At 39.0% G+C, this 24593-nt stretch overlaps 1 protein-coding gene across 1 annotated transcript; it reads left to right on the top strand.

Annotated features, from left to right (window-relative positions):
• Nucleotides 1–24593, top strand: map3k3 (mitogen-activated protein kinase kinase kinase 3). Its single transcript, XM_059348707.1, has 18 exons — nucleotides 1–350; nucleotides 1033–1231; nucleotides 7050–7131; nucleotides 7616–7737; nucleotides 9099–9139; nucleotides 9574–9673; nucleotides 10676–10789; nucleotides 11004–11124; nucleotides 12784–12917; nucleotides 13275–13348; nucleotides 13485–13552; nucleotides 14606–14701; nucleotides 14808–14969; nucleotides 15855–16003; nucleotides 17702–17833; nucleotides 19844–19973; nucleotides 20114–20291; nucleotides 22436–24593. The coding sequence occupies exons 3-18, from the start codon at nucleotides 7128–7130 to the stop codon at nucleotides 22662–22664; spliced, it is 1854 nt and encodes a 617-aa protein (XP_059204690.1). The 5' UTR covers nucleotides 1–350; nucleotides 1033–1231; nucleotides 7050–7127; the 3' UTR covers nucleotides 22665–24593.

The raw sequence follows: 24593 nt of genomic DNA, 5'->3' as shown, positions 1-24593 counted from the left end.
GTTTAGTAACCAGAAATCCCCCTGGGAATAAATCCATGTTATTACACACGTATGGAAGACGGACAGTGAAGCACTCGGGAAACATGGACGCGACTTTGGAGTACAGTTTTCACGACTTCTTGGAGGTTTAAAAGCGGGTTCCGGTGGCGATAATTTTTTTGTGTCAGGAAGTTTGACGTACTGGGGTAGAAGATTATTTCTTACTTTGCTTTGGTTTTGGGGTAGAAAGTTGTGGTCCGTGCTGTCCGCTACAGAATCCGCACGACAACTTTGAGGGAAAGCTGCGTTTTCTTCCACATTAAACTGCTCATCTGAATACTTCAGGATCCAAAATATAAGAGTCCGAACATGTGAGTTTATCTTGGCTCCGTTTGACATAATAAATCGACTTTATGTGTATTAAAACGTATCCATGTAGTATTTTTTTCTGCTAGTGTCATTTTTTGTTTGAACTCCATCATGTTACGGACTGAATTAAATTGTAGCCAACTTGCTTTTTTATAGGCCTTTGTCTAGTCTTACATAGTTAATGTGTTCGACTATATTCAAGCTGCAAAGCGACGCACTTACATGCAAAAGTGAGGATTTCTGCAGCCTAGACTGTTTTTGGACTCCAACCTGGCAACAAGGAGAAGGAAAATCTGCAAAGTTAGCAGGAAGAGAGGCTATCAAAATCACGGAAATCGTTCGGTCTTTTCCTCTGGCGAAGCTGTTATGGATTTCATACAGGCCACACGGTTATTGTTACATCTTGTTTGGTAGTTTTTTGTTTTATTTTATGCGATAAAGCTCCCAGACCGGCATGTCTGAAAGCGTGTGACTAAAAATGTTTTGGAAATTCAAGTTTTCCAGCGATCCGAGGCTGCAGCGGAGCAGAAGTTTGTCTCTGGGCCACAGCTGGAGCAGCCTGATGTAGACTTTTTTCCCCACTGGGACATTTTCTCTGTTTCACTCACAGCTGTCTGGTGTGTTTGTTTTTACAACTTGGAAATTATCCGTTTGTGTGAGTGCTTTACTTTTCCGTTGAAGAAGAAGAGTTACCTGGGGGGGTCAGCCCCGCCATGGCGCCCCCGCTCACGCACACACACTCCCCGGTGTGTCGGTCCGACTGAGGGGGGAACCGATGGACGTGAGCTGGACCGACTGCGTCATCTCTGCCGCGAGACACCGGTGACCGGCTGCACGCGGGAGAAGCCTGGGCTTGTCCTGACAAAGGTCGTTAAGGCGACAGGTGAGGTTTATGCACGTGACAGGGATGACAGGTATATGATGAGTGAATTATGTTGCATTCAGGGCATGTGGGGAAAATTGTGTTTAGATTTTTATAAACCCAATTGTGCCCAAAAGTATGAGGAGACAACATTTGTCCTGATTGTTTTTGAAAGTTTTGAAATATTAGTAGAAACATACTCTGGATAAGTATCTTAAGGTTAAATGTTGTAATTTTTTAGATCACATGAAAAAAATCGCTTTTATCAATGGTCAAAGTCATGATTTTCGAAAATTCACATTTCCATGTGAAATAGATATTTTTCTCCACAGCATATGTGTGCAGATCTTTTATATTTAAGTTGTTATGAGTTCATAGATATCAAATACTTGATTCTGCTCCTTGAAGGTACAGTCATGTACTTATCATAATATATTTAGTCTTTAGGTAAACAGGACCGTTGTTTTTTCCTTCAAATATAAAGGAGACTAGAGCTGCAAAGATTAATTGATATATTTCTGTTCCCTGATTCCAGCTTCTTAAATGTGAATATTTTCTGGTGTTTTTACTCTTGTATGACAGTGAACTGAGTATATTTGACATTTAAAGACGTCATCTTGGGCACTTAGAAACGTTTACATATTTTTCACAATTTTTTGAGTTTTTATAGACCAAACAACTGCAACAACAGTATGAGCCCAAAGAGGATGATAAGGGAAAACATACTTTTGAGCCAAACAGTTTTGAATGTGTCTTTTTTTTTTAATTCTCCACCAAGTTGAATGAAAACTTCTGGCAAAGAAAATTTAAATTTTCAGTTGTGGGCAACATTGGGTTAAATGTTGGGGTCATAACGTTCCTTTAGTGCAACCCATGTGCCAAAAACAAAGTGTATAATATGTTATTATGCTCTTTAAAAGTGTAATTTTCCCATATGAAGGAATGCAATTCAAATGAGAAATACTGAATCACTTAGTTATTTTTGTTGGCATCAAAGTGGACAGATTTAAATACACTGAGTCTTTTTAAATAATTTGAAAATAGCTGTATAAGCTCTAGTTGCTAAAGCTTCCAAAATTACCATTAAAAACGTCTTTTACACCATCTTCCTTATGGGAAACATTATAAAATACATTTAATCTGGGCTGTCAGGTAGTTCTACTGTGTAACCACATCCCCAGAGTTTATTTACTTTTATTTACACAAAGTTGATTGGCTGAAAATGCACCTTGTTTACAGCTTAACAGAAAAGTAAATCATTTAACAAAACAGTTTAAAAACAGATTACAGAATTGGTTGAAACACCCACAAGCATTTGTGGATAAGTAATGGTTTTAAAGTGATGCAGCAATCCTTGTGGTACCTGAAGCATCCTTGAAATGAGGTGCAGCTGTTCTGCAGCTGATGCACTTTTAGTTACAGAGCAGCAAAGGGGAGATATAAGATGGCCACTAAATCTGACACCACCAATAAATTAATACCCATGGTCAAGTTGAGAGCGCTTTCTGGTCTATAACACAAGTATAGGTATAAAATTGCATGTTTAATCATGCATTTGCTTGCATTAACAAGCCTTCAACAGCATCAAAAAGTAATAATAACTTAGATTCTGTTGTCAATGCACCAAATGAGTTAAAATCTGCACGTACAGCAAGGCATTGCTTATAGTCATTACTCCTTTGTACCTTTTAAAGTGCTTGCATATTACTCTTTAAAAGCTTTCCAACCACTTTTTTAGATAGTACATAAGCCCAACCCTTCATATTTGTATTTGGATGTATGTATTAAAGCAATACAAAGAGCATTTGAAACATAAGCCAAGGCAAGAACCTGCAACTTGTCGAGATCGCAGTATTTAAATGTGGTGGGTTACCTTGAACCCAAAACACATGTGCACCTGAAACAGGAGAGACATCAGGCCAGGTGGATTTTGCTGTCCAGATGCACGACTGGCCAGAGACAGAGTAAGAACTGTTGCTGGGAAAAACAGCCTCAGACTAAACACCTCTCGAAGCAGACAGAGAAGAGAGGGGGGGGGGAGGAAAATCCATGTAAATCCTGCTAGTCCTGGAAATGTGATACAAGGAAAATAAAGCGGGCACAGCTGACTGGACTGGTAGAGCACAGCCTCCTTCGCCATTGAATTCCCCACATTCCACTTGGGAGGTAATTAAAATCAGCAGAAGCAGAGGAGAGGAGAGGGTAGCTGGGGGAAACGATGGAGAGGTTAGTTGTTGTGTTGTTGACTAAAAGGACCCCTTGAGGCGCACAGTTTGTTGCGTGTACAGAGGAGATAATGGCTCTGAAGTGTCCTGAAGTGACTGTACATCCATGCAACTAGTGCACGCTCCAGCAGGGGATTATATGGCACAAGAATGAAGTTCGAAGGGTTGAAGGACAAAAGGAGTTGGCACCTACTCCGCTGGCAGGGGGAACATGAGAGCAGCGGAAGCTTGAAAGCAACGTGGCAACGCTCCGCCGGCCACAGACGGACATGCCCGGCATTCCTGTGGGTGATTATTACCCAGAAATCCAGAGTCAATGAGTTGCCTCAGGTACCGATGCGGCCCGTTTTCTTCTTCAGGCAGCCTCTTGACTGTGCAGAACGACCCTCAGAAACGCAGCTGCAGCCTCCTCTGTGGGCTCCGTCCTCAGACACTGTTCATCCCGGTGTCTCGTGTTTCCCTGTCTGTTGTTTTTGTCACAATTATATCAGTTTTCTGGGCTTACCAGGCTCTTAACCACAGATCTTATGTTCATGGGCTGATTTGCAGCAGTGTATTTCTGGGCAAGGTGAAGCACATGTCAAGGCTTCATTGCAGTGATAATGTGGTGTTTTTAGGAATGTGAATTGAGAATTGGATCCAAAGAGTCTGATCCATCTGAATCGTACACCTCTGAGCTTATTAATTCCCTTTTTTCAATGCCTGTACATTGTGCATTGCAAAACAATGATTTGAAACTCATTCGTCTACGCTGCTAGAAACTTACAACAAGAAGGAGTTATGGTGGAGAGGAAAAAATGTCCATAGTGTCTCCAAAGGGGCTGGTGTGGCTGCAGGAGAAGCACACCTGATTCAACAAATCAACTGAGTAAAGACGGTTCAGGTGATGGAATGAGTTGAGTCAGGTGTGTTCCTCCTGCTGGGTTGGAACAAAGACCTGATAAGCAGACTCCACAATGGCATTGGTTTCAATAAAATCTCTTCAGTTTCCATCCATACGTGCTTTCAAGTGTTTGAAACTGATTTTATAGGATGCAAGTCTACTTGTGAACATATTTTTTACCAGGCTGCTACTCTGATCTGTAAGGCCGCGTTCAGACTGCAGGCAAATCTGGATGGACGCCCCGTCGGGCCCGCATTAGTCGTGCGCGGCTGCTGGTGGACACCTCGTCTCCGTGCTGCCGGCGCCACGTGTGCCGCGTAGAGTGACGTCACGGACAGTCAAAACCGATCTGAGTGTTCGGACTGAGACGCATCTGTCCAAATGCGATCTGAAACCACCTCTGGTTTCGATCCGGTTTGCAAAAATCGGATTTCATGTGATTTGTGACTGTTCAGACTTCAAAAGAGCCATCCAGTTCCAATCTGGATGGGCTAAAAATCGGATTTTGGCTGGCAGTCTGAACGCGGCCTAAAAGCACTGCTGTGGCCGCAGGTTTTCATTCCAGGCAAGCAGGAGCACACCTGATACAACAAATGATCAGAGTGAAGACAGCTGAGGTGATTGTGTTGAGTCATGTGTGCTCCTGCTTGGTTAGAATAAAACCTGCAGTCACAGCAGCTGGTTACAAAACATAACTTTGGATGTTTGAAGCACAAAAACATCTAATATGATGATAATAATAATAATAATAAGAAGAAGAAGAATATTTCATTTATAAGTGCCTTTCAAAACACCCAAGGACACTGTACAACAAATAATAATGGGATAAAAAAGTGAAATAATCAGTATACTGTATATAAATACTTTACCACAGCTGGAAAGGTGCTGGAAAAGCTTGAAAATGCACCTTGAAAATGGTTGAAAAGTGATCAGGAACTGGACTCTTTAGACCGGTCATGGGAAGATACTGAGAACCTTATCTTATTTATGGCCATATGTAGTGTTTATATACGTTGGCTTACAGTCAGACCAAACATGCAGTCATCATCCCAGAACAGTTAAACATGTGCAGTGACCTAACAATGATTGGTCTGGTAAAGATTTCAGATGCACCGATCCAGTTTTCTGTAATGGTATCTGCAAGTGCTGATTGTTTAAAGCGAATCATGTGCCATCGTTTACATTCGTTTAGTCGAAGTTGGCTGCCCAATCAGCTTTTATCGCCAAGTTACTGTGGATTGATCCAGATGAGCTTCAAACAGTGAGATACACAGTGTTTGTACAGCTTTCTAAGAGTAAAATTCACAGCATTTTTCATGCAGACTTTATATCACATCTGCATTCTTAGTATAAATCCAATTGCAAAGTTCAGACTTCATTTATACTCCCAGCAATTAGTATATTGATACATTGTTTATTGATTTCCCAGCTGTTATTTTTTACTTTGATTGTATGTTTTCATCTTGAGTAATTTAGAGAGCATTGACTAGTTCAGCTTGTCCCTTTTGAGACGCCAAGAGACAATGAACAAATATGACAAAGGGGATTGTTTCATTTCAAATATTACAAGACTTTTCGTTTATATGATTTTGTTGAAGATCAGGTCTTTTTCAAGGCGTGAATTCAAATTCTAGCATGTTCCTTAACCTTGAAAACATGATGGCTAAAATGAAGCATTTTGCAAACTTTCAAGACTTTGTAGGAAACCTGTGAACAGATTTTAAATGATGAAATGAAAGAGAGAGCTCTTGAACCTGATTGAATTCAGTGTCAGCAAATACCTGAGGACAAGTGAGATAATTGAGTTTCTGTTAGAGTCTCATTTAATGGTTTGATTTCATACTTTTGACAGTCGTATCTAGTCAATAGTTTGAGTCCTTTTGTGTTCTCCTTTGTTAAATTAGATTTTATTCACTGGTTTATTGGTATAAATTTAGGGGAAATCCTCTGCATTGAAGGAAATGCCTCAGTTTATAACGCTGTTGACGCCTCGAACAGGGCACATAATATTTCCCTGTTAAAACCAACAATGGAGCCATAATGCAGCTGAGTTTTGGGGGTTTTTGCAGCTCTTGCAATCGGAGAAGTTTAAAACGGGTCGATATTTAAAGTGGCAGAAAACTCCCTGTATAAAACATTCTTCCCCCATATGATCCATGCCAGACCGATCGCTGCCAGTGCAGCTTGAATTTCAGCCGTTTCCAATTGTCATTTTTTTCTCATGGGCAAAACACACAACACACATTCTCACATGCACTGCACAGTTTCTCATTCACTCAGACCTTCAGTCAGAAATCTTTAGGTATGTGTTTTACAGGCTTGGGTTACATCTTCTTACAGGTCTGCAAGGAATTAGGCATGTGCTGCAAGTAAAAATTAGGTTTTCTGTTTAGTGTTGCATTAAAACACTCTAACACATAATTTAATTACCTCATTACTACATAATAAGGGGGCAGTGCAGCCACTTTGTCATGCAATCCTCCAGCTGATTCCCCTTTTCTTATACCCTTCTCGTCTTGTAATGTTTCCCACCAAGGTGATGTTTTATTGGCTGAGATGCTCACATACGGACAAGTTTTGTGTGACTGGCTGATAACCTTTGTCATATGTCATCTCCTGTCTGACGCCATGACTCACATCCTTTTGCTCTGTCTCCAAGCAAAGAAATACAACAGTGCCAACATTGCACTTTCTCTTCTAATGTACTGTTTTTCTGTTTATATCACTGCAGGCTGTGGGTGGATTTGCGCACCACAGAAAAGCTTCTCAAGACTGGTTTGTGTCGACCACGCTCGCAGACATCGCTACAATGAGTAAGTCCTCAAAATTCTGATGTCAGACAGACTTTTGGAGCATGGTTTACTCATAGCACGAGAGAAAACAGGCACACACTCACACCAAACACCATCCCGAGGCCAAAGTCTGTGCGAGCCGCTGCTCCAGACACTATCAGATGAAGAATTGGTTTTCGGCGTTATGGAGATGGGGTTCTGGTTCTCTCTGCTGCCCTGGGGCTGTATGATGTCTGTCCAAACTACACAAGCAGAATATTTTCTCTTTGTGAGCTTGTCCAGCCAAGGCAGAGCTTGCCCTGAGATCAAACATGGGAATAGGCACATCAAAAACACTGCAGACCTTCCCCCATCACAGGATAGGTGGAATATCTTTAAAAATGACAAATGCACACACCTTTGAGTGTATAACTGAGTGCAAGGGAGCTCATATCTCTCTCTTTCTGTCATTCAGGCAAGATTAGCAGCTAATTGTGTATTTTTCTCAACCCATTATCCTCTCCAGATGAGAGGCAGGCTCTCCACTCTATAATGAAGGACCTGGTTGCCCTCCAGATGACGCGGCGCCAGCCCGTGTTGTCGTATGACAGCGGCAAACCCAAGACACCGGCCCAGACCAACAGACAGGTGCAGTATCACTTTTACAGATGCTGTGGAAGCTTGTAACATTGTCCTCATAAACCCAGGCTTGATTCCAAAAAAAGTTCTGACTGGGTGAAAAAAATTTAAATAAAAACAGAATGCAATGAGCCAAATCATTTTCAACCTACATTCAATTGAACCCACCAGCAGGTAACAGCAGGGGTTTGGGTTAAACCATTTTTTTAACTGAAGTAGTTTACGTTGTGTTTTAGCCAGATGCTTAACATTTTTGGTCTAATCCTAACCCCTTCCTTACTCCTAAATGTATCTGGTTTTAAGATAGTCAAACTGATAGTCAAACTTTAATAATAGTCAAACTGATAAACTTTTGTTAAATATAAACTCCGAATTATTTTAAACAGCGTCCCAGCTTCTTTGGAATCATGGTTGTATTGAATTAAATTCCGGCTGCCAGCAGGTTAGGGTTAGACCAAATAGAAACGTTTTCGAACCGTGTTTGAACTGGTGTAGTTTAAGTTGTGTTTTCTTCAAACAATCAAATTTTCAGAAACAAGAAAATATTGCCTTTCTAATGTAATGGGTTTTAGTTTTTGAAAATGTGGCTTAAGCACAACCTCATTTCAAACATGGCTCAAAAAAGTTTTCTTGGTCTATCCCTTAACCCTCTGAAGGGCAGGTTGGTTTTAACAGCCTTTAAATTGTATTTAGTATGAATGATGCAAAATTTAGAAGTCAGGAGGGCCGTAGTTGCTGTCATAATATTGTTTTTCTTCAAGACTATAGGCCGGTCGACCATAGACTTACTTTGGACTCCTGCTACAATACAGTACTGTGTAATTGGGTCCCAATTCAAGTATATTCTTGCTAGTGTTTCACCGAGCCCACACAGTTCGCTAATTCGGCATAATGACAGATGAATTCCCAAAGTAGCCAACCCACAAATGCTTTAAATCCAGTTATTTTCACCTTCTTCTCTAAAAATATATTCGGCCCGTGTGGAAAAGTGGCCAGTAGCCCACCCACCTCTGTCTCCACCGCAGCTGCAGCCGCAGAGAATAGCCGAGGCAGACAACTCGTGTGCACTGTAGTGTTTGCTTAAAGGCCGAGATTGTCCCCCTGGGAAAGACGGTCTCCACCATTTTCCCGCCTCAATAACTTAAGTTTGGACTTGTTATGAGTGGAAGTGGGTTTTCACAAATTATGTAGGAATGGAGGAGGCACAAAGTTTAAGTCAGAGCCTCCGATAAGTCTTCCCAGTGTAAAATATTTGGCCAATAAGTAAAAGCAGTTCATCTGCAGGTCAGTTTTTAAGGCTGAATCTCATCTCATTGCTGTTATAATGGTCATTTTATTTAGTCATCTTTGACCTTTTTGTGTTTCCACAGGACGATGTCAGGATAAAGTTTGAGTTCTCAGGAGAGAGGAGGTGAGTTTAATTCTGTACATGCATCTAATGTGTGTGTTGGCATTTTAGATGTATACATCCATACGCAAGTGAGAGCAAGCATAAACTCACACAGAGACATAAACACACTCACTCAGGCATGCTGTTCATGTCACATGTTGCAGTTCATGAGAAAGAGCACATCTCAGACTCCAGTCCAGCACTTAACTCAGGCTGGTATGTGAGCTGGAGAATGGAAAGGGAAAAGGACTGTGGTTAGTCCGCGGCTGCCAGCACGAACCACAAATATGCAAGGTGTACTTAGAGGAATCTGCACACACTACAAACTGCAGCTTGTGTGTATTTTGCCTGCACATGTGCATGTTAAGTCAAAAGCAGTTTCCCTCAGCAGCCGATACAAATCTCTTCATAATCTGTCTGTCTGTGTGATTTCTTGTTTTTTGTTTTATGTGAAGGATCCTGATGTTTGGACGGCCTGTGCAGTTCGATGAGATCCAGCAGAAAGTTAAGACCGTCTTTGGCCAGCAGCTGGACCTGCATTATATGAACAACGAGGTAAAGTGGAGGAGCTGGAAACAGGGAATGTTTGGTATTTCTGCTTGAGAACGTCTGTGTGTGTATATATTGTGAGAAAGTGATAAATCAATCTAGAGTTGTTTTTAATCGACAGGTATGTTGATGAGTTTCTTCAGAAAAGAATCCTGCAAAAGCAGCGCTTTAAATCTTGTGTTGAACAGAGAAGTGCTATAAGTTTCATGGAAATAAGTTATCCAGCATTAAAAAAACCATAATCTAAACATAACTAACTGACTAAAGTAATCTTAAGCAACCAAAACAACCAATAAGTCGAAAAACAAAGTCCTAAATTGATCATCATAATTGTGTTTGCAACGCTGTGAGATTTTTGTTGCAGAGAATATCACAGGAGTAAAAATTCAAAGATCTCAAAACGGGGTTGTTTTTTTTTGGTTGAAAAACACTATTAGAATTGAAGCTTGAAATATATTTTTAAGGTCTCTCCTTTAAAACCAAAATGAATTAGGAGGAAATAAGGAGCAAGAACTTTTAAATAAGTCATCTTTCCCTAGAAATTAAGATATAAATAATCACAGGATGTGTTTGTGTGGTATGACAGACAGTCGAGGAGGAAAGGAAATCTTTTTTCTTCAGTACTGTAGATAAGCCAACTTACACAGTGTGATAACCGGAACTTTCATGGTTTGAAATTTATACTTTACATCCAAGGAACCATGAGGATAATTTGCAAAATGTATATCACTACTTTTTTTTTTTTTTGCAGCCACATGTTTATTCGGTGTAGTATTAATATACGGTAGTCCTACATGTAGATGTGCTTTCATGTTTGGTCTAAATAGATGTACATATCTGCCTGTAGATGTGTATCTTCAAATCGTATTTAATTATCAAACATTTGTACGATTTCAAATGTTACCAAAAGCCTTTGTATGCTTGTAAATCTTGTGGTAATAATATATGTATTTGTCAGATATGTTATTGGTTTATGTCTTGTGTTTATCTTGTCTTGTGTCCTTGCAGCTGTCCATCCCTCTGCGAGATCAGGATGACCTGGACAAAGCCATCGACCTGCTCGACCGAAGCTCCAACATGAAGAGCATCAGGATCCTGCTGCTCACTCAGGAGCACAGCAATGTGAGACACACACACGCACACACGTATTCACACTGGGCGTGCATTTACAGCGCTCATTGCACCACAGGTATTTCTTCACCACAGAGCCCTGTTGTGTAAAATCAAAGTTCCTCATTACATGTACATTAGTCTAACTGGCTCGCTGACACGTAGCAAGTGTTTGTGTCCTTCTTTAATCCTCCTCTCCTCTCCTCTCTCCTCATTCCATCTGCAGGCCTCCTCCCCCTCCCACCACGTGCCGTGTAAGCAGGTGAGGATCAAGTCTTCCCAGTCCACTGGAGACGTCAGCACCGCGTACCAATCCTCTGAGCCCAGGGGGCGACATCTATCAACTGGTATTTGAAATGTAGACACTTAATTCTCCTCTGAAACCTCCACATTTAGTTAAAACTCAGTCAGCTGTCAGGTCGTCGGGCCCTTCTTTTTTTCTCAACTTCCTCGATTTCCACCTTCTCTCTCACTCTCTCTCTGGCTGTTCTTTCTTTGGCTTCCCCTTTTAGCAATGGGTCCACTTCCTTTTCCTGTTCACCATCACTAGACGATGCCTGCTGGACAGCAGCCAATCAGATTATGGAGTGCTATTAGTGTGTTGGACCGGTGGCCTGGTTTCTGGTGAAGTGGCTGCAGAAGGGCTTGAGAGCAGCACCAGGCCATAAATATTAAAAACCAGCCTCTCAGCCATTGCTCCTTTCAGTCAGAATGGAAGCTATCAGCACTTTTATTAGTTTTTCTCTTTATCTTTGTGGGAGAGAGGGCCTTACTGAATATACAGTCATGGAAAAAAATATTAGACCACCCTTTTTTCTTCAATTTCTTGTTCATTTTAATGCCTGGTACAACTAAAGGTACATTTGTTTGGACAAATATAATGATAACAACAAAAATATCTCATAAGAGTTTAATTTAAGAGCTGATATCTAGCCATTTTCCATGGTTTTCTTGATAATGATTTTGGTTATTATCAAGAAAACCATGGAAAATTGCTAGATATCAGCTTTTTTTGACAGTCATGACAACAGTGTCACAAAGGATACTGCATGGATGTGAGTTTTATGAGTTTCAACTACTGCAAAATAATTCTGGAAATAGTTGTAAAGGGCTTATTATTTTCAATAATTTGTGAAAACAATATCATCAATGTATCTGGATCATTAATACTGGTATGGAGGCCATGAATTCAATACAGTTTAAATAAAATACCAATTTTTTAAATCCACCTTAACAAGAAGAAATTGCAACATTACATGAAAGTAGAGCCCTACATATAATGCTCAACAGATATCGGCTGATATCGACCTATCAAAGGCCTACAGGTATCAGTGTAAATGCTGTCTGACATGTGCCGTTATGAGAACTTTTTTTACACAATATATAATGCAGAAAATGTTGCTTGGCGTGATTAAGAAATGGTGCTGCTCTTTTTCCTTGTTTTTTTTAAATAGTCAGCAATTACCTGAAACTGAACAATAATGATGTTTATTTAGCTATTTATTTAATTCCTATTTATTCATTAATTTATTAGTTATGATTTATGTAATTTGCTGACAATGTAATACATGTTAGTATAATTTATAATAGTGAATAAGAATAAAAATCTGTATCGGCATCGGTCTCAAAAATTCCCTTATTGGTCGGGTTCTAAAGTCTTATTTCTTATTTTCTAAGCACTTTTCACACCTATGCAACACACGGTGCAGTCCATCTTCTCTAAACAATCCACACATGCACGAGCCCGACTGTGCATTATGGTCACCTGCACTATTAGATGTTCTTGCAAACATACTGCATGCTTTTTGGCTCACTGCTTTGATCTGGATGACAAGGCGCCTATGTCAGTACTGGAATCATCTTCATGTCCTCAAAGAACATCCTTGCTGACATTTCCATGCACTTTTCTGCCTCGGGCTTTTCAAGTTCACACAATGCCTCAAATGTGTTTTTTCTCATATATCTTATGTTTCATTTTCATGCTCAAAACATCTGTCTAATCCCAGGTTCTCAGAACACGGGGCGTAGCTCGCCGCCTCCTGGCTATGTACCTGAACGCCAGCAGAGGATCGCCCGCCAAGGCTCATACACCAGCATAAACAGTGAGGGGGAGTTCATCCCCGAGACCAGCGATCAGTGTGTGAGTCATCGCTTCACTTCTAATGAAGAAAATCCACCTTAAAATGGGAATCATGTGGTGTTTTTATGACTGTTGAGATTTGATCACATAAATAACTCATCCTTAAAGCTTGAAGCCTTTTTTATGATTTGCTCAGTAATGGGAGTTAAATTGATACTAAGAGAGTGTTTTGGTTGATTTTCAGGGTTTCTGGGTTCATTTTTAAGTGCTAAAAAATATAAATGCTCTAGAAAGAGTGAACTATAAGGTTAATGCTTCCAAAGTTTTCTGTTTTAAGATGTTATTTTCTTTCTAAAATGTGCGCACACAAAGCACATGTGCTCACTTGCCCATTCTTTTCCATTGTACCCCGTGCAGGTGCTGGATCCCTGGAGCAGTGCAGAAAACTCTGTCTCTGGAAGCTGCCAGTCTCTGGACAGCAACTCAGACAGGTGAGGAGCAGACTCTGCCTGCCAGGAACTCATCATATATTTTAGTTTGCAAAAACTGTAAAAATTTCTATGTAAACATACAAATTCAGCCTCTCAACATCTCTCACTCTTATTCCTTCCTTCCCCGCTCTTTCAGCCCCTCACTGAGGAAGTCTCGCATGCACAGAGCCAAGAGTTACCCTGATAATCGCCAGGAGTGCTCAGGTAAGAGCTTTCCTAGTAACCACGGGGGAAGAAATACTGTGTTTAAGCAGCATATCAGTCTAAAAGCATTGTGAAAGCCACTTTCAACATCACTGTGGAAGATTTTTATAGATTTTGGCTGCAAATTTTGGGAGATGCTTTAGAGATAATTTAATTTAATTCATTAGAGCTGAGAATGATGACTGTAGGTTGCAGGGTTCAAAATGTATGGAGATTTGGTATGTCACCATGGTTACCAAGGATGCTTTTGGAGTCTCCATACATACATAATCATAATTATTATTATGATAATTATAAAAGCCTGTGTAAAATTGTCATTTTTTTTAGATATCGTGATCAAATTTGAAATGGGAGTAGGTCAAATTTTATACGCTGACCCCATTGTGTTTCCCAGTTAATAAGTCCCAGCTATAATGATCTGCAGGCCTGTATTTACCAGAAATATTCAGGTGGACAATAAAAAACACATTTTCTCTGTGTTTCAACTTCCATCACTCAATAACAGCAGCATTTACATTTATTTTGACCAAAATAAATGTGACCAAAACCACAGATTTACTCAAAACTATTCAAGAACAGCATTCAATTTACTTTGGGTATGTCTTTTTTCCAGGCGTTTTAAGGTGAATTTTACGGAATATTTAGGGGTTAAAGTTCACGCTTACAGCAAACCAAACAACAACATATCAACTATAAAGCTATGTAAACGAGTCCTATCCAGTACCTGGTTGCATAACACCACTTAAAGTAAGGTTGCCCTTAAATTTGTATCTGAAGGTGCTTTAGGAAAAAAAGGAGTTGCATAAAATCTCCATAAAGATTTCCTTGGGATGTTGTAAAGAAAATCAGTGTTTGCCCTTAACTGTTTAGGGTTTTCCCTTATGCTTTGCTATGAAGTCCTGTCAATTTTCTGTGTTTTTCCAAAGTAGTTTCCAAAGTTTCAAGACCGATTCATAAAGTCGCTCACGTGAATGTTGTGTGACTCACTATGAAACTGAGCTGAACTGTTTGACTTCAGAGTAATCCTTTTGACCTTTGGGTATTTGCTTTCAGACCGGGAGAATTATGTGTATGACAGGGTGGCAGGGAAAGGAGGCACCTATCCTCGTAGGTACCATGTCTCCCTGCATCATAAGGACCACAGTGAAGGTAAGACGATTAATGTTTTAACTCTGTTTTCTAATGACTTTCAACTGTTTAATCTCGTTTGATGTTCGTCATGTGATATTTAACCTCTTTCCTGCTCTACTTTCAGGCCGCAGGACGTTTCCACGGATCCGTCGGCCCCAGGGGAACCTGTTCACTCTGGTGCCTTCACGCCGGTCGCTCAACGGCAGCGAGGAGAGTTTGGGCAGCTGGCAGCTGATCGATGCTCAGGGCAGGCTCCGTCCACAAGATCGCTCTGTCGCACACAAGTGTGAGTGCTGATCTAAAAGTTGTCTGAACAAAATATTTAGAAATACTTTTTACGGTTCTTAAGAGATAAATTGATGACTGTTGCAGAGTTCAAGGGCTAATACCAATCCTTAATCATCGGTTTTCGCCATAATTTACTTTAACTTGGAAGAAATCACCTTAAAAGCAATATTTAAAGATAAGATAAGACTTTATTTATCCCGCAGTGGGGAAATTTTTTTGTCACAGCAGCTCAAGATATAGGCACTTAAATATAGAAGACAGAATAAAGTATATAAATATTAGACATATACATACATTCTATACACATTCTATACATTATATGCATACACCTCTGCTATTTGTCATTTATTATTAGTATATTTTTTTTGTGTGTTTGTTTTCCTGAGAGTACTTTGCATTTTACAGATATTGCACATTGGAGTAAATATATTTTAGCATGTTAAATAGGTTTAATAAGTTGTTGCATGTAGTGGTATGAACATCAATGAAGAAATATGTTTAAATATATGCAGAGATATACACAATGTAGTATAAGTGGTATATGACATATACTATAGGAAAAAATACAGAAGGCTTAAAAGGTGGTTCAGTAAAATGTGCTTGTTAAACTCAAGTAAAAATTTGTCTTTAAAAAACTGTCTGAACCACATGTATTGTTGTGCCTCATTACAAATATATATTATTTCAGACTAAAAAAAACGCTTTGATAGTTCAGAAAACGGTTTTGTGGTTTCTTACCCAGAATCAGATAAGAAGATTGATATAAACTTTGTGCATTCAATAGAGAAAACTGTTTCTTTTTTGGCTCCTTGTCTCTTTTCCATGTTATATTGTATAGTTTATGTAAAACATAACTAAACAGCTGTGTGTATGTTTTTTTCAGCACCCAGTGCACCGATGACGTGGCGGCGGGGGAAGCTTCTGGGCCAGGGAGCGTTTGGTCGTGTGTACCTGTGTTACGACGTGGATACTGGGAGGGAGCTGGCTGCCAAGCAGGTCCACTTTGACCCTGAGAGTCCTGAGACCAGCAAGGTGAGACACAGACTTGGATAGACTAACTTTTCATGTTTTCACAGAGACAGAATGTTTTTTTCTCTTTGTGGTCCTGTTGATAAGAGTTCAGATATTGCTTATGGCGTGCTTCCTCTTCTTACTGCAAAATTTGCAATAGCTGCGACCACGTACGCACATGCATCCATGTGTCCACGCAACATCACAAACTCTTGACCTCCATGTTAAATTTCAACTAACAAACTCAAACCGCAAGAGTTTTTTTTTTTTCAATTTTTTTTATGGACCAACCATCTATGACCTATAGAGCTGCTGTTTTGCCGTCATTGCATGTGCATCTTTACTTCTGGAAATGGTGTCATTTCCTTCTTACTTTTACAACACAACTCGTGGGGACATTCCAGTCTTTTGTAAAATATCAAACCTTAGTTTGCTGATTAACAACAAGTCATGAGTCTGCCTTCCCGCAAAATTGAACCGTTCAGTTCATGCCGTTATGTTCAAACACATTTAGTTTGCAAAAGTGACTGAACATCTGATTAATCAATCAACTATCTACATTCCGTGGTCATGAGTGTAAGTTAAGCCATTAAAGCTTTGTTTTATCCCCTGACACATTCATAAAATAATCAATCTGCAGGAGAGAGATTGAATAACTCAAGACGTGGAATGTATTGAAGCGGTTTTCTTTCCGCCCTCGACTCCCCTCTTCCCCATTTTGATGTATTTTCCTGTCTTCCTCAGAGAAAACATGCACTGTCACTTCCTGTATCTGAAAAGAGGCCAGTGTTGTGGGGTGACGGGTCAGCGGTGCCTTGGCCTCCCATAACCCTTTCACACCCCCACCCCCAGCTTGTTGCACATGTGAATAAGTTATTTCTATTAAACTGGCTCCTGTGCTGGGACTTGGGGATTTCTTTGACTTCCGTCTGTCCCTCTCTCTCTGTTGTGGCCTCATTCTCTGGAGTAAACACAGGAACTTCTTTTGTGCTATTGGCTTTCCTTTATTCCCTGCTTTAGGTTTCACTTCTGGCAAACTCCACATGCAGCCGTAAATAACTGTTAACTCGTCTCTTGTGTTTACGATAACATTTGTTTGTCATCAATGGATGCAGATATGACAGAGCCTGCAGAGCGACACTATGACCAGAAAATGCAATTTGTTTAAAAATGAAAACAGTAAATCATCACACAAGATAAAATAAGATTAGATAGAACTTTATTAATCCCAAAGGAAATTCTGGTTCCAGAAAACAATCACAATATAGGATAATATAAAAAAACAATAATCATAATAATAAAATAGGTAACAATAACATTTATAATATACATATAAATTTAACAGTATAAAAATATAAAATAAAGTGTCTAAGTAGTAAAGTGAGTCCAGTTCAGATGACATGGCAGGATGTAATATACAGATATATTGCACATGATAATGACCATAATATAGTCCGTGGTTTTGAAAATTGTATTGCATATGATGTTAATTTTATTCAGTCCGATATGTTAGCTTTCCTGCCTGCAGAAAGGGGAGGAGTTATACAGTTTGATGGCCACAGGTAGAAAAGACCTCCTGTTGCATTCTGTGGTGGTCTTTGGTAAAAACTATAAGGAAAAACATGCATTGTTCAGAAATCATGGCTTTTATGTTTAATGTCTGAACTGTCGTTTTGAACCTTCAGTGTCATTTCCCTGCTTCTGCATATGTCCGTGCAGGAGGTCAGCGCTCTGGAGTGTGAAATCCAGCTGCTGAAAAATCTGCATCACGAGCGCATCGTGCAGTACTACGGTTGTCTGAGGGACCACAATGAGAAGACCCTGACTATTTTCATGGAGTACATGCCGGGGGTGAGTCCTAGCAGTTTCCAACAATTCACAAACCTTGAGAGTCATTTTAATCGAGAACACGCCCCGTATCCTTTGCTTCTTCATGGCGCCTTTTCTTCTTCCTTCCTTATCTCCTTTGTGCATGGATCAGCGTTGCGGTTGTCTGCCAGAAGCTGTCATAAATTAACTTTTTATCCGATGTTTTTAGTGATTGGACATCTGGATCTTAAGTTATCAGATAAACAAATTGAGCAAATTGAGCCCCTCCTGCCAGTGTGCTGAACAGCATCAGAGATCAACAGATTGTTCAAGTCATCCAATCAGGATTTTTTTTTTATTTTTACTGTCTTTAATTGCTGTGGCCTTTTGTTTTGGAGAGCAGGAGACATCTGAGGATAATTCGGCTCCCGGTAAAAACCTCCTGAATGTCTGGATCATAAATTATAGGGGAAACAAACCGAGAAAAGCAGCCTTTGCTCTCAGAGAAACACTGATTTTTAACATAAAACAGCTTTATTTAGTATTTTTACTGGTTTAAATTATCTGGAGAACCTCCTGAACAATTAACACTGAAGGAAATTGATTTGAATGTCACAGCTTCAACTAGAGCTCAGAGAAATGGTTGTTTTCCCAATTCAGACTGAAGCAAAGCAAAAAGTCAGTTCCCATGACTTAACAGTTTGAGTTGATATTAAGTTGGTGAATTAAGCAATCAGAAGTGTGGTTGAGCGTGTTTCCTCTATTCCCATCTGAAAGTATGCCCATGGTTTATGAAGTGAAACACTTCTTCATTTCAACCGCAGACACTTTTCCAGGAATCTTTTTAGGAACTCAGGAACTCCACTTTGACCTCAATAACCTTGTTTCTGACCCTGAGCCATAGTTGTGTTGCCAACTTCTTGTCAAGTTTCTAAAGAACAGCGAGATAAAGAGACAGATTAGGATGAAGTTATGTACCAGAGCAGAAAACAACACTTTGTTTTACTTTGGATAACAATGCCATTATTGATTCTTCTTATTGGGATGATTTCCTCGTTGATTCCTGCTCAATATTCTCTGAGGGAAAAGTTGGCAGGTTTTCAGCATCAAAGTAATACAGTGTGAATGAAATGAGAGAATGTTTGTAGAGTATTTATTTTCATTTCGATTTTCTTAGACAAAGAAAATAATCTGATTAGCCTGCCTGTATTATTCTAACAGGATATTTACCCTCTAAAAATCAGTTTGGAAAAAGTTCTCAGCTGTTAACGCGTCTTGATTCTTATCTCTACAAGTAATCCAGTTTTGGTTTTGATCCGGATCGAACCTTCAGTATGTGATTTTGATCCAAAAAATCTGAATCATCCTGAAGTGTTGATTAAGGGCGGATTCCAGGAGCAAATTTTAATAAAACTTGGTCAAGTTGGTGAAATAATACAACATTTGTATCACATAGTATATATACATTTATTTAAAGTTTAATCTTGATTTTTTTTTTACTGTTACAGTGATAAAGCAGATATTAGGAAAATTATTTTGTGTAAAATAATCCCTCAAAGTATCAAACAAGAACATTCAATTTTAGTTTTTTATTTCTTTATGGTAATGATTTTTTCCTGTCCTGATTATTCTGATGCCCAAAATGCAGAGTTTATCTGCTCTAAGGTTAGAGCAGATAAACTCTGCATTTTGGGCATTTTTTGGGCATCTTCTTGTCCACGTCTCCATGTCTTCTTACCAATATTAACCAAGTAATGACACAAATTTTGTGAATTAAATTGCAAACAAAGAGATTTTAAATTAAAAAGTTGCCTGATCACTGCATTACTAGATATGTGGTGAAAATGCAAACACAAACATGAGAATTTAGATTTAACTCCATGATTTAGTTTTGAGGCCCGTTTGATTGTCCAGTCTTTGAACACATCACATTTTCAAGGTGCCAGATTTTAGTTTAGCTCCTGTTCTCTCTGTTCCTGGCTCAGACCTTAAGTGATGGGATAGATTCTTAAACCCTGGACGTGTTCACAGTCTGTGTGTTTTTCCTTTCAGGGTTCAGTCAAAGACCAGCTGAAGGCCTACGGCGCGCTGACAGAAAACGTGACCCGGAAGTATACAAGACAGATCCTGGAGGGCATGTCGTACCTGCACAGCAACATGATCGTACACCGGGACATCAAAGGTAGTCCTGTTGAACTGCAGAGTATTAAACAGTTTAGACACTAGATATATGTTTAGACCGTGTTTTTAATATATAGATGTTTGCGTTTCACAGCGTGTGGAAGGTGAGATAAAATATTTACGTGTTCCGTGTCAACTCAGGTGCCAACATCCTGCGGGATTCAGCAGGGAACGTGAAGCTTGGAGATTTTGGAGCCAGCAAGAGGCTGCAGACCATCTGCATGTCTGGCACCGGCATCCGCTCTGTGACCGGCACCCCCTACTGGATGAGCCCGGAGGTGATCAGTGGAGAGGGCTACGGCAGGAAGGCTGATGTCTGGTAGGACCACACTGGATTTATTCATTTATTTATTCATTTTAAACTTTATGTTATAAGTAACATAACTTTATTTATATACAACCAAACACAATACAAAATGAATAAAACTACATTAAAACAATACATTAAGTAAATAAATATAAAAAATAAAATAAAAAGAATATAAAATATTAAAATTGTTTCTTTTACTCAAGGCATGCAAGTACAGCAGTGTAGTTTTTTAGTTTTTCATTTTTACCTAGGCAGTTTTATTTACATACACGATACACGATAAAAATAAACGAAATAAAAATGCATCAAATTTAAATTATACCTATCTTTATTTCTATACAAGCGTGCACAATAAAAATATATTAAACAATAAATTAAATAAATAGAAATAAAAAATAAATAAATGTTATGCAGGTAACTATAATAACTGGTGTCTTTTTTTTTTAAAAGTATCATAAATAATACCTAACTTCATAAATATACAAACATACATAAGAAAAATAAAATCTAAATACATAAATCATTAAAATAAATACTTTGAAATTTTGGAATAATAAATAAATAGAAGAAAAATATATTTTAAAAAGTTCTCTTACAGCTACTAATCACAAATGTCCAACTTCATCCCACCACACATAAATAGTTTAGTTTTAAATAAGGATTAGGGTGATGTTCATGTAGTAAGTGGGTAGAAACAGGATAATTTTGAGTAGATCACTGCGGGATGAGACGTGTAAATGTTAAAAAAAGAGGAAATGCCAACGTCTTACTCTTTAAGTGGCTCTTTTTCTTTAATAAAGTGAGGAGCCTGCTGTATGTAAGCCAGTTCCTCCCACACAGAGCAGGCAACATTCTCTCATGCAATCTGATTGGGTGGTGAGTCACCAGGTGAATGATGTGATTGGCTGAGGGCCAGTCAGACAGGTCGTAACAGAGGTTGGTATGTTCCAGGTTCTCTGCCCGCGCTGGAGGGGAGTCGAGCTCCCAGGAGGGACTCGCACCTCCCCAACAGGTGGAGGAGCGAGCGTGAAAGTTTCCACTCAAAACATTCCTGTGAAACTTCAGGGTCGAGCAGCTAATATGTGGTATTTGTTTCGGCTTGTTATGTGAAGCCACTGCAGATTAAAAGATTCAATTTGGAGGAACACATAGCTAAACTATGTCTCTTTTAGTAGTTTAAAAAGGTCTTTTTTCCCAAGTAATATTCTTATGACTCCTCTTGAGATGTAAAGACGAGTTCAACGTGGATTCTGTTCACGGGCATTTATTGAGCCATGAAAACTACATTTAAGCACATAAAGCACAAATAAGTACAAAATCTTCTCATAACAATTACAATATTACGTACATGATTCATAAATTAAATGCTTGCAGCTTAAGTAAGTAAAATATGTTTAACTATTTATTCATTTCTTTAAAATGTATTAACTTATTTATAATTATGAAGTTATTATATGAACTGAAAATATTTATTGTTTATTCAAACTGCTTCTGCTGGCAGTTACAATTCTAAACAGGAATAAATTTAAGTCACTTAATTTTTGAAAGGGTGGGGTTGGGGGTGAGTAATATTTAACTCAACATTCATGTTTTTGTATTTTTTTTGCATGGATGTCTGCTTATGACAAAAAAAATGTTACCCCCAATTTCTAGTTAATTCCCATAAATGTCCATAATTCCTATGGAAAGTGTCTGATTTGGAATATTTCCCAAATTGCCCAGCTTAACTTCCCATGGAAAGTTTCTGTAAATTTGCCAGAAATGTATCGGACATTTACCACCCCTTTGCAACCCTAGTCAAGAATAGGTTAAGTATTCTGTTAGATGAGATGAGATATTATATATTTCATATATTATATATATAAAGTATAAATATAGTAAAATAATGTTTTGTAAATTTTGTATTTTTACAGTGTACACTTTATTAAGAATATTTTCACTTTATCTTGCTGTAAGAAAGCACTTTCCAACCACCGTTATCTATGCTGTCTTCAAAGCCACTAGAGTTTGTTTGTCTTATTGTGTGACTTTGGTCTTTTAAAGATTTAGTTAGAATTCGCCAAAGTCACACAAATAGCACACACAAATAGAACCGACCACACTTCTACAACTGTCCCTTAAAAAGCAAAAACAATGATGCATTTCTTTTACAGGAGCCTTGGATGTACAGTGGTGGAGATGCTGACAGAAAAGCCTCCGTGGGCTGAATATGAGGCCATGGCGGCCATATTCAAGATCGCCACCCAGCCCACCAACCCACTGCTGCCCTCGCACACCTCTGACCAGGCACGGGACTTCATAAGCTGCATTTTCGTGGAGGCCAAACACAGGCCCAGTGCTGAGGAGCTGCTCAGACACCCCTTCTCCCAGATTCTGTGCTGAAACCTGCCTGGTTTCTGAACTTGAAGCAGAGAGAGTAGCCTCAGCAGCACCTGTAGCTTCCTCCGTGGCAGAAATCTGGATGTGGAACTGGTCTAGAAGTCAGTGTTAAACCCTCCGTTCAGATGCTCTTCCACACAAATTCACAGACAGTTTGACAACAGCAGTCACTAATGCCTTGAAAACCAATGCCAGTACATGCTCTTATACAAGTGACCACCAGGGGGAAACAAAACATTTAGTATCTGGTGGGCAGCTGATCCTTCTCAGATACACACACACACACACACACACTCCAAAGGTAGCATCATTGAGTCGTGCACCAGTTGTGTCTTCAAAAAGCACTCTGTTCTGTTTACATTCACTTTTAGGGCAGGTATGAAAATGCCAGCAAGCCTGACAGCATTTAAAACATTTAGCTGAGCACCATGTCCAAGCTACAGCACACCACTAGTGCACCACAGAGTTAAAGGATTGTTCTCTTATTTTCACTTTTTGTCAAGACAAAGAAAACTCCACCCTGAAACTCTGCAAAGTTATTTGTGATGCACATTGCATTTCTGACTAGAGTGGATAGATGGAGCAGTGTCACATGCAAATATGTGTAGGGTAGCTGCATTGGAATTGAAAAATAATCAATATTAAACAGACAGAGGCATGTTTTACTTTCAGCCCTTCAGAATGCAAACACCATTTAACACGGAGACACAAAAATCACAAGAAAACTTGAAGGCGCTCTCTTTTTACACGCCTTTATTGTGAAGGCATAGTCATGTTAGACCTGAAAACAAACTCACAACATGTTTCGGCATCAAGCCTTCATCATGGAGTCAAAACTATAACTATGCCATGACTGTGCCATGACAATGATGGCATTTTAATTCATAAAAGAAGAGAGTTTCTTGGAGTTTTCCTATATATTTTGTTTCTACGTGCATTTCAAACAAACTCGAATTGAGTCCATGAAGCACTTCAAACCAAACTTTTTTTAGGTAGAAATTTATATCGGTACCCTAATAAGCACATTTCTCCACTGACAGTACGCCAGTATCCGCCTCTTTTCAGTTTTCGTTGAAAAGCTCAAAAGGTTGTTTGACAACACTTCTTAGGGTAAAACTACTAACACTGTAAAAAAAAATGTTTGTAGAAATTCCAGTAAAACACTGTCAAATTGCATCAGAAAAAGGGCATTAAATTAAAAATTGAATATCACCGTACTAGATGCTTTTAGTTACCGTATATTAAGAAATAGAACAAAACTTTTAAACTGTAGAAAGCAGTTTTTTCATGTAAAATTAGAGGAGAAATACTATAATGTCATGAGGACACAATTACCCTAAAAATTAAGGGACTACTCAGTATAAATTTACAGTCGTAAACCCACTCACTGTATTTTTTACGGTGAAATTCTGACAACCACAGCTCCTGGCATTTTACTGTAAATTAAACAGATTTTTTTTACAGTGTGGGGCTGCCTAGATGAAGAATTTAAAGCTGGAGTGCAGGACCTTTTTCCTTTGCAAAGGAGCCACAGAAAGTTCTCTGTATTTTGCAGTACACCAGAGTTATGGTGTCTGATGTCTTTGCAGACTTTCCTGCTCTTGCATTGATGTGTTTTACATCAACCAGACAGAATTAAACGGGGCAGGAATGTCAAAGTCAAAGTGAGCTTTATTGTCAACTAAACAATGCAAAAGGTAGTTACACAGAGGATTGAAATAGTGTTTCCCCATTACTCCAATGAGCAAGTAAAATATAACACACAACATATAATATTCAACAACAATGGACACAACATATACAGACAAACAATGGACCTATAAGTTTTAAAAGTAAATTAATAAATAAAAAACAAATACAAATAAATTGATCTGAACTCAAGGAAGAATAAAGTTTTAAAAAAACAGGCCATAAGTAGGGAAAAAAAAGAGT

The sequence above is a fragment of the Centropristis striata genome, chromosome 13, assembly GCF_030273125.1.
Source record: "Centropristis striata isolate RG_2023a ecotype Rhode Island chromosome 13, C.striata_1.0, whole genome shotgun sequence".
NCBI classification, from domain to species: Eukaryota; Metazoa; Chordata; class Actinopteri; order Perciformes; family Serranidae; genus Centropristis; species Centropristis striata.
Note: the sequence above shows the minus strand (reverse complement) of the source record. Positions and strands in the feature narration are given on the sequence as shown.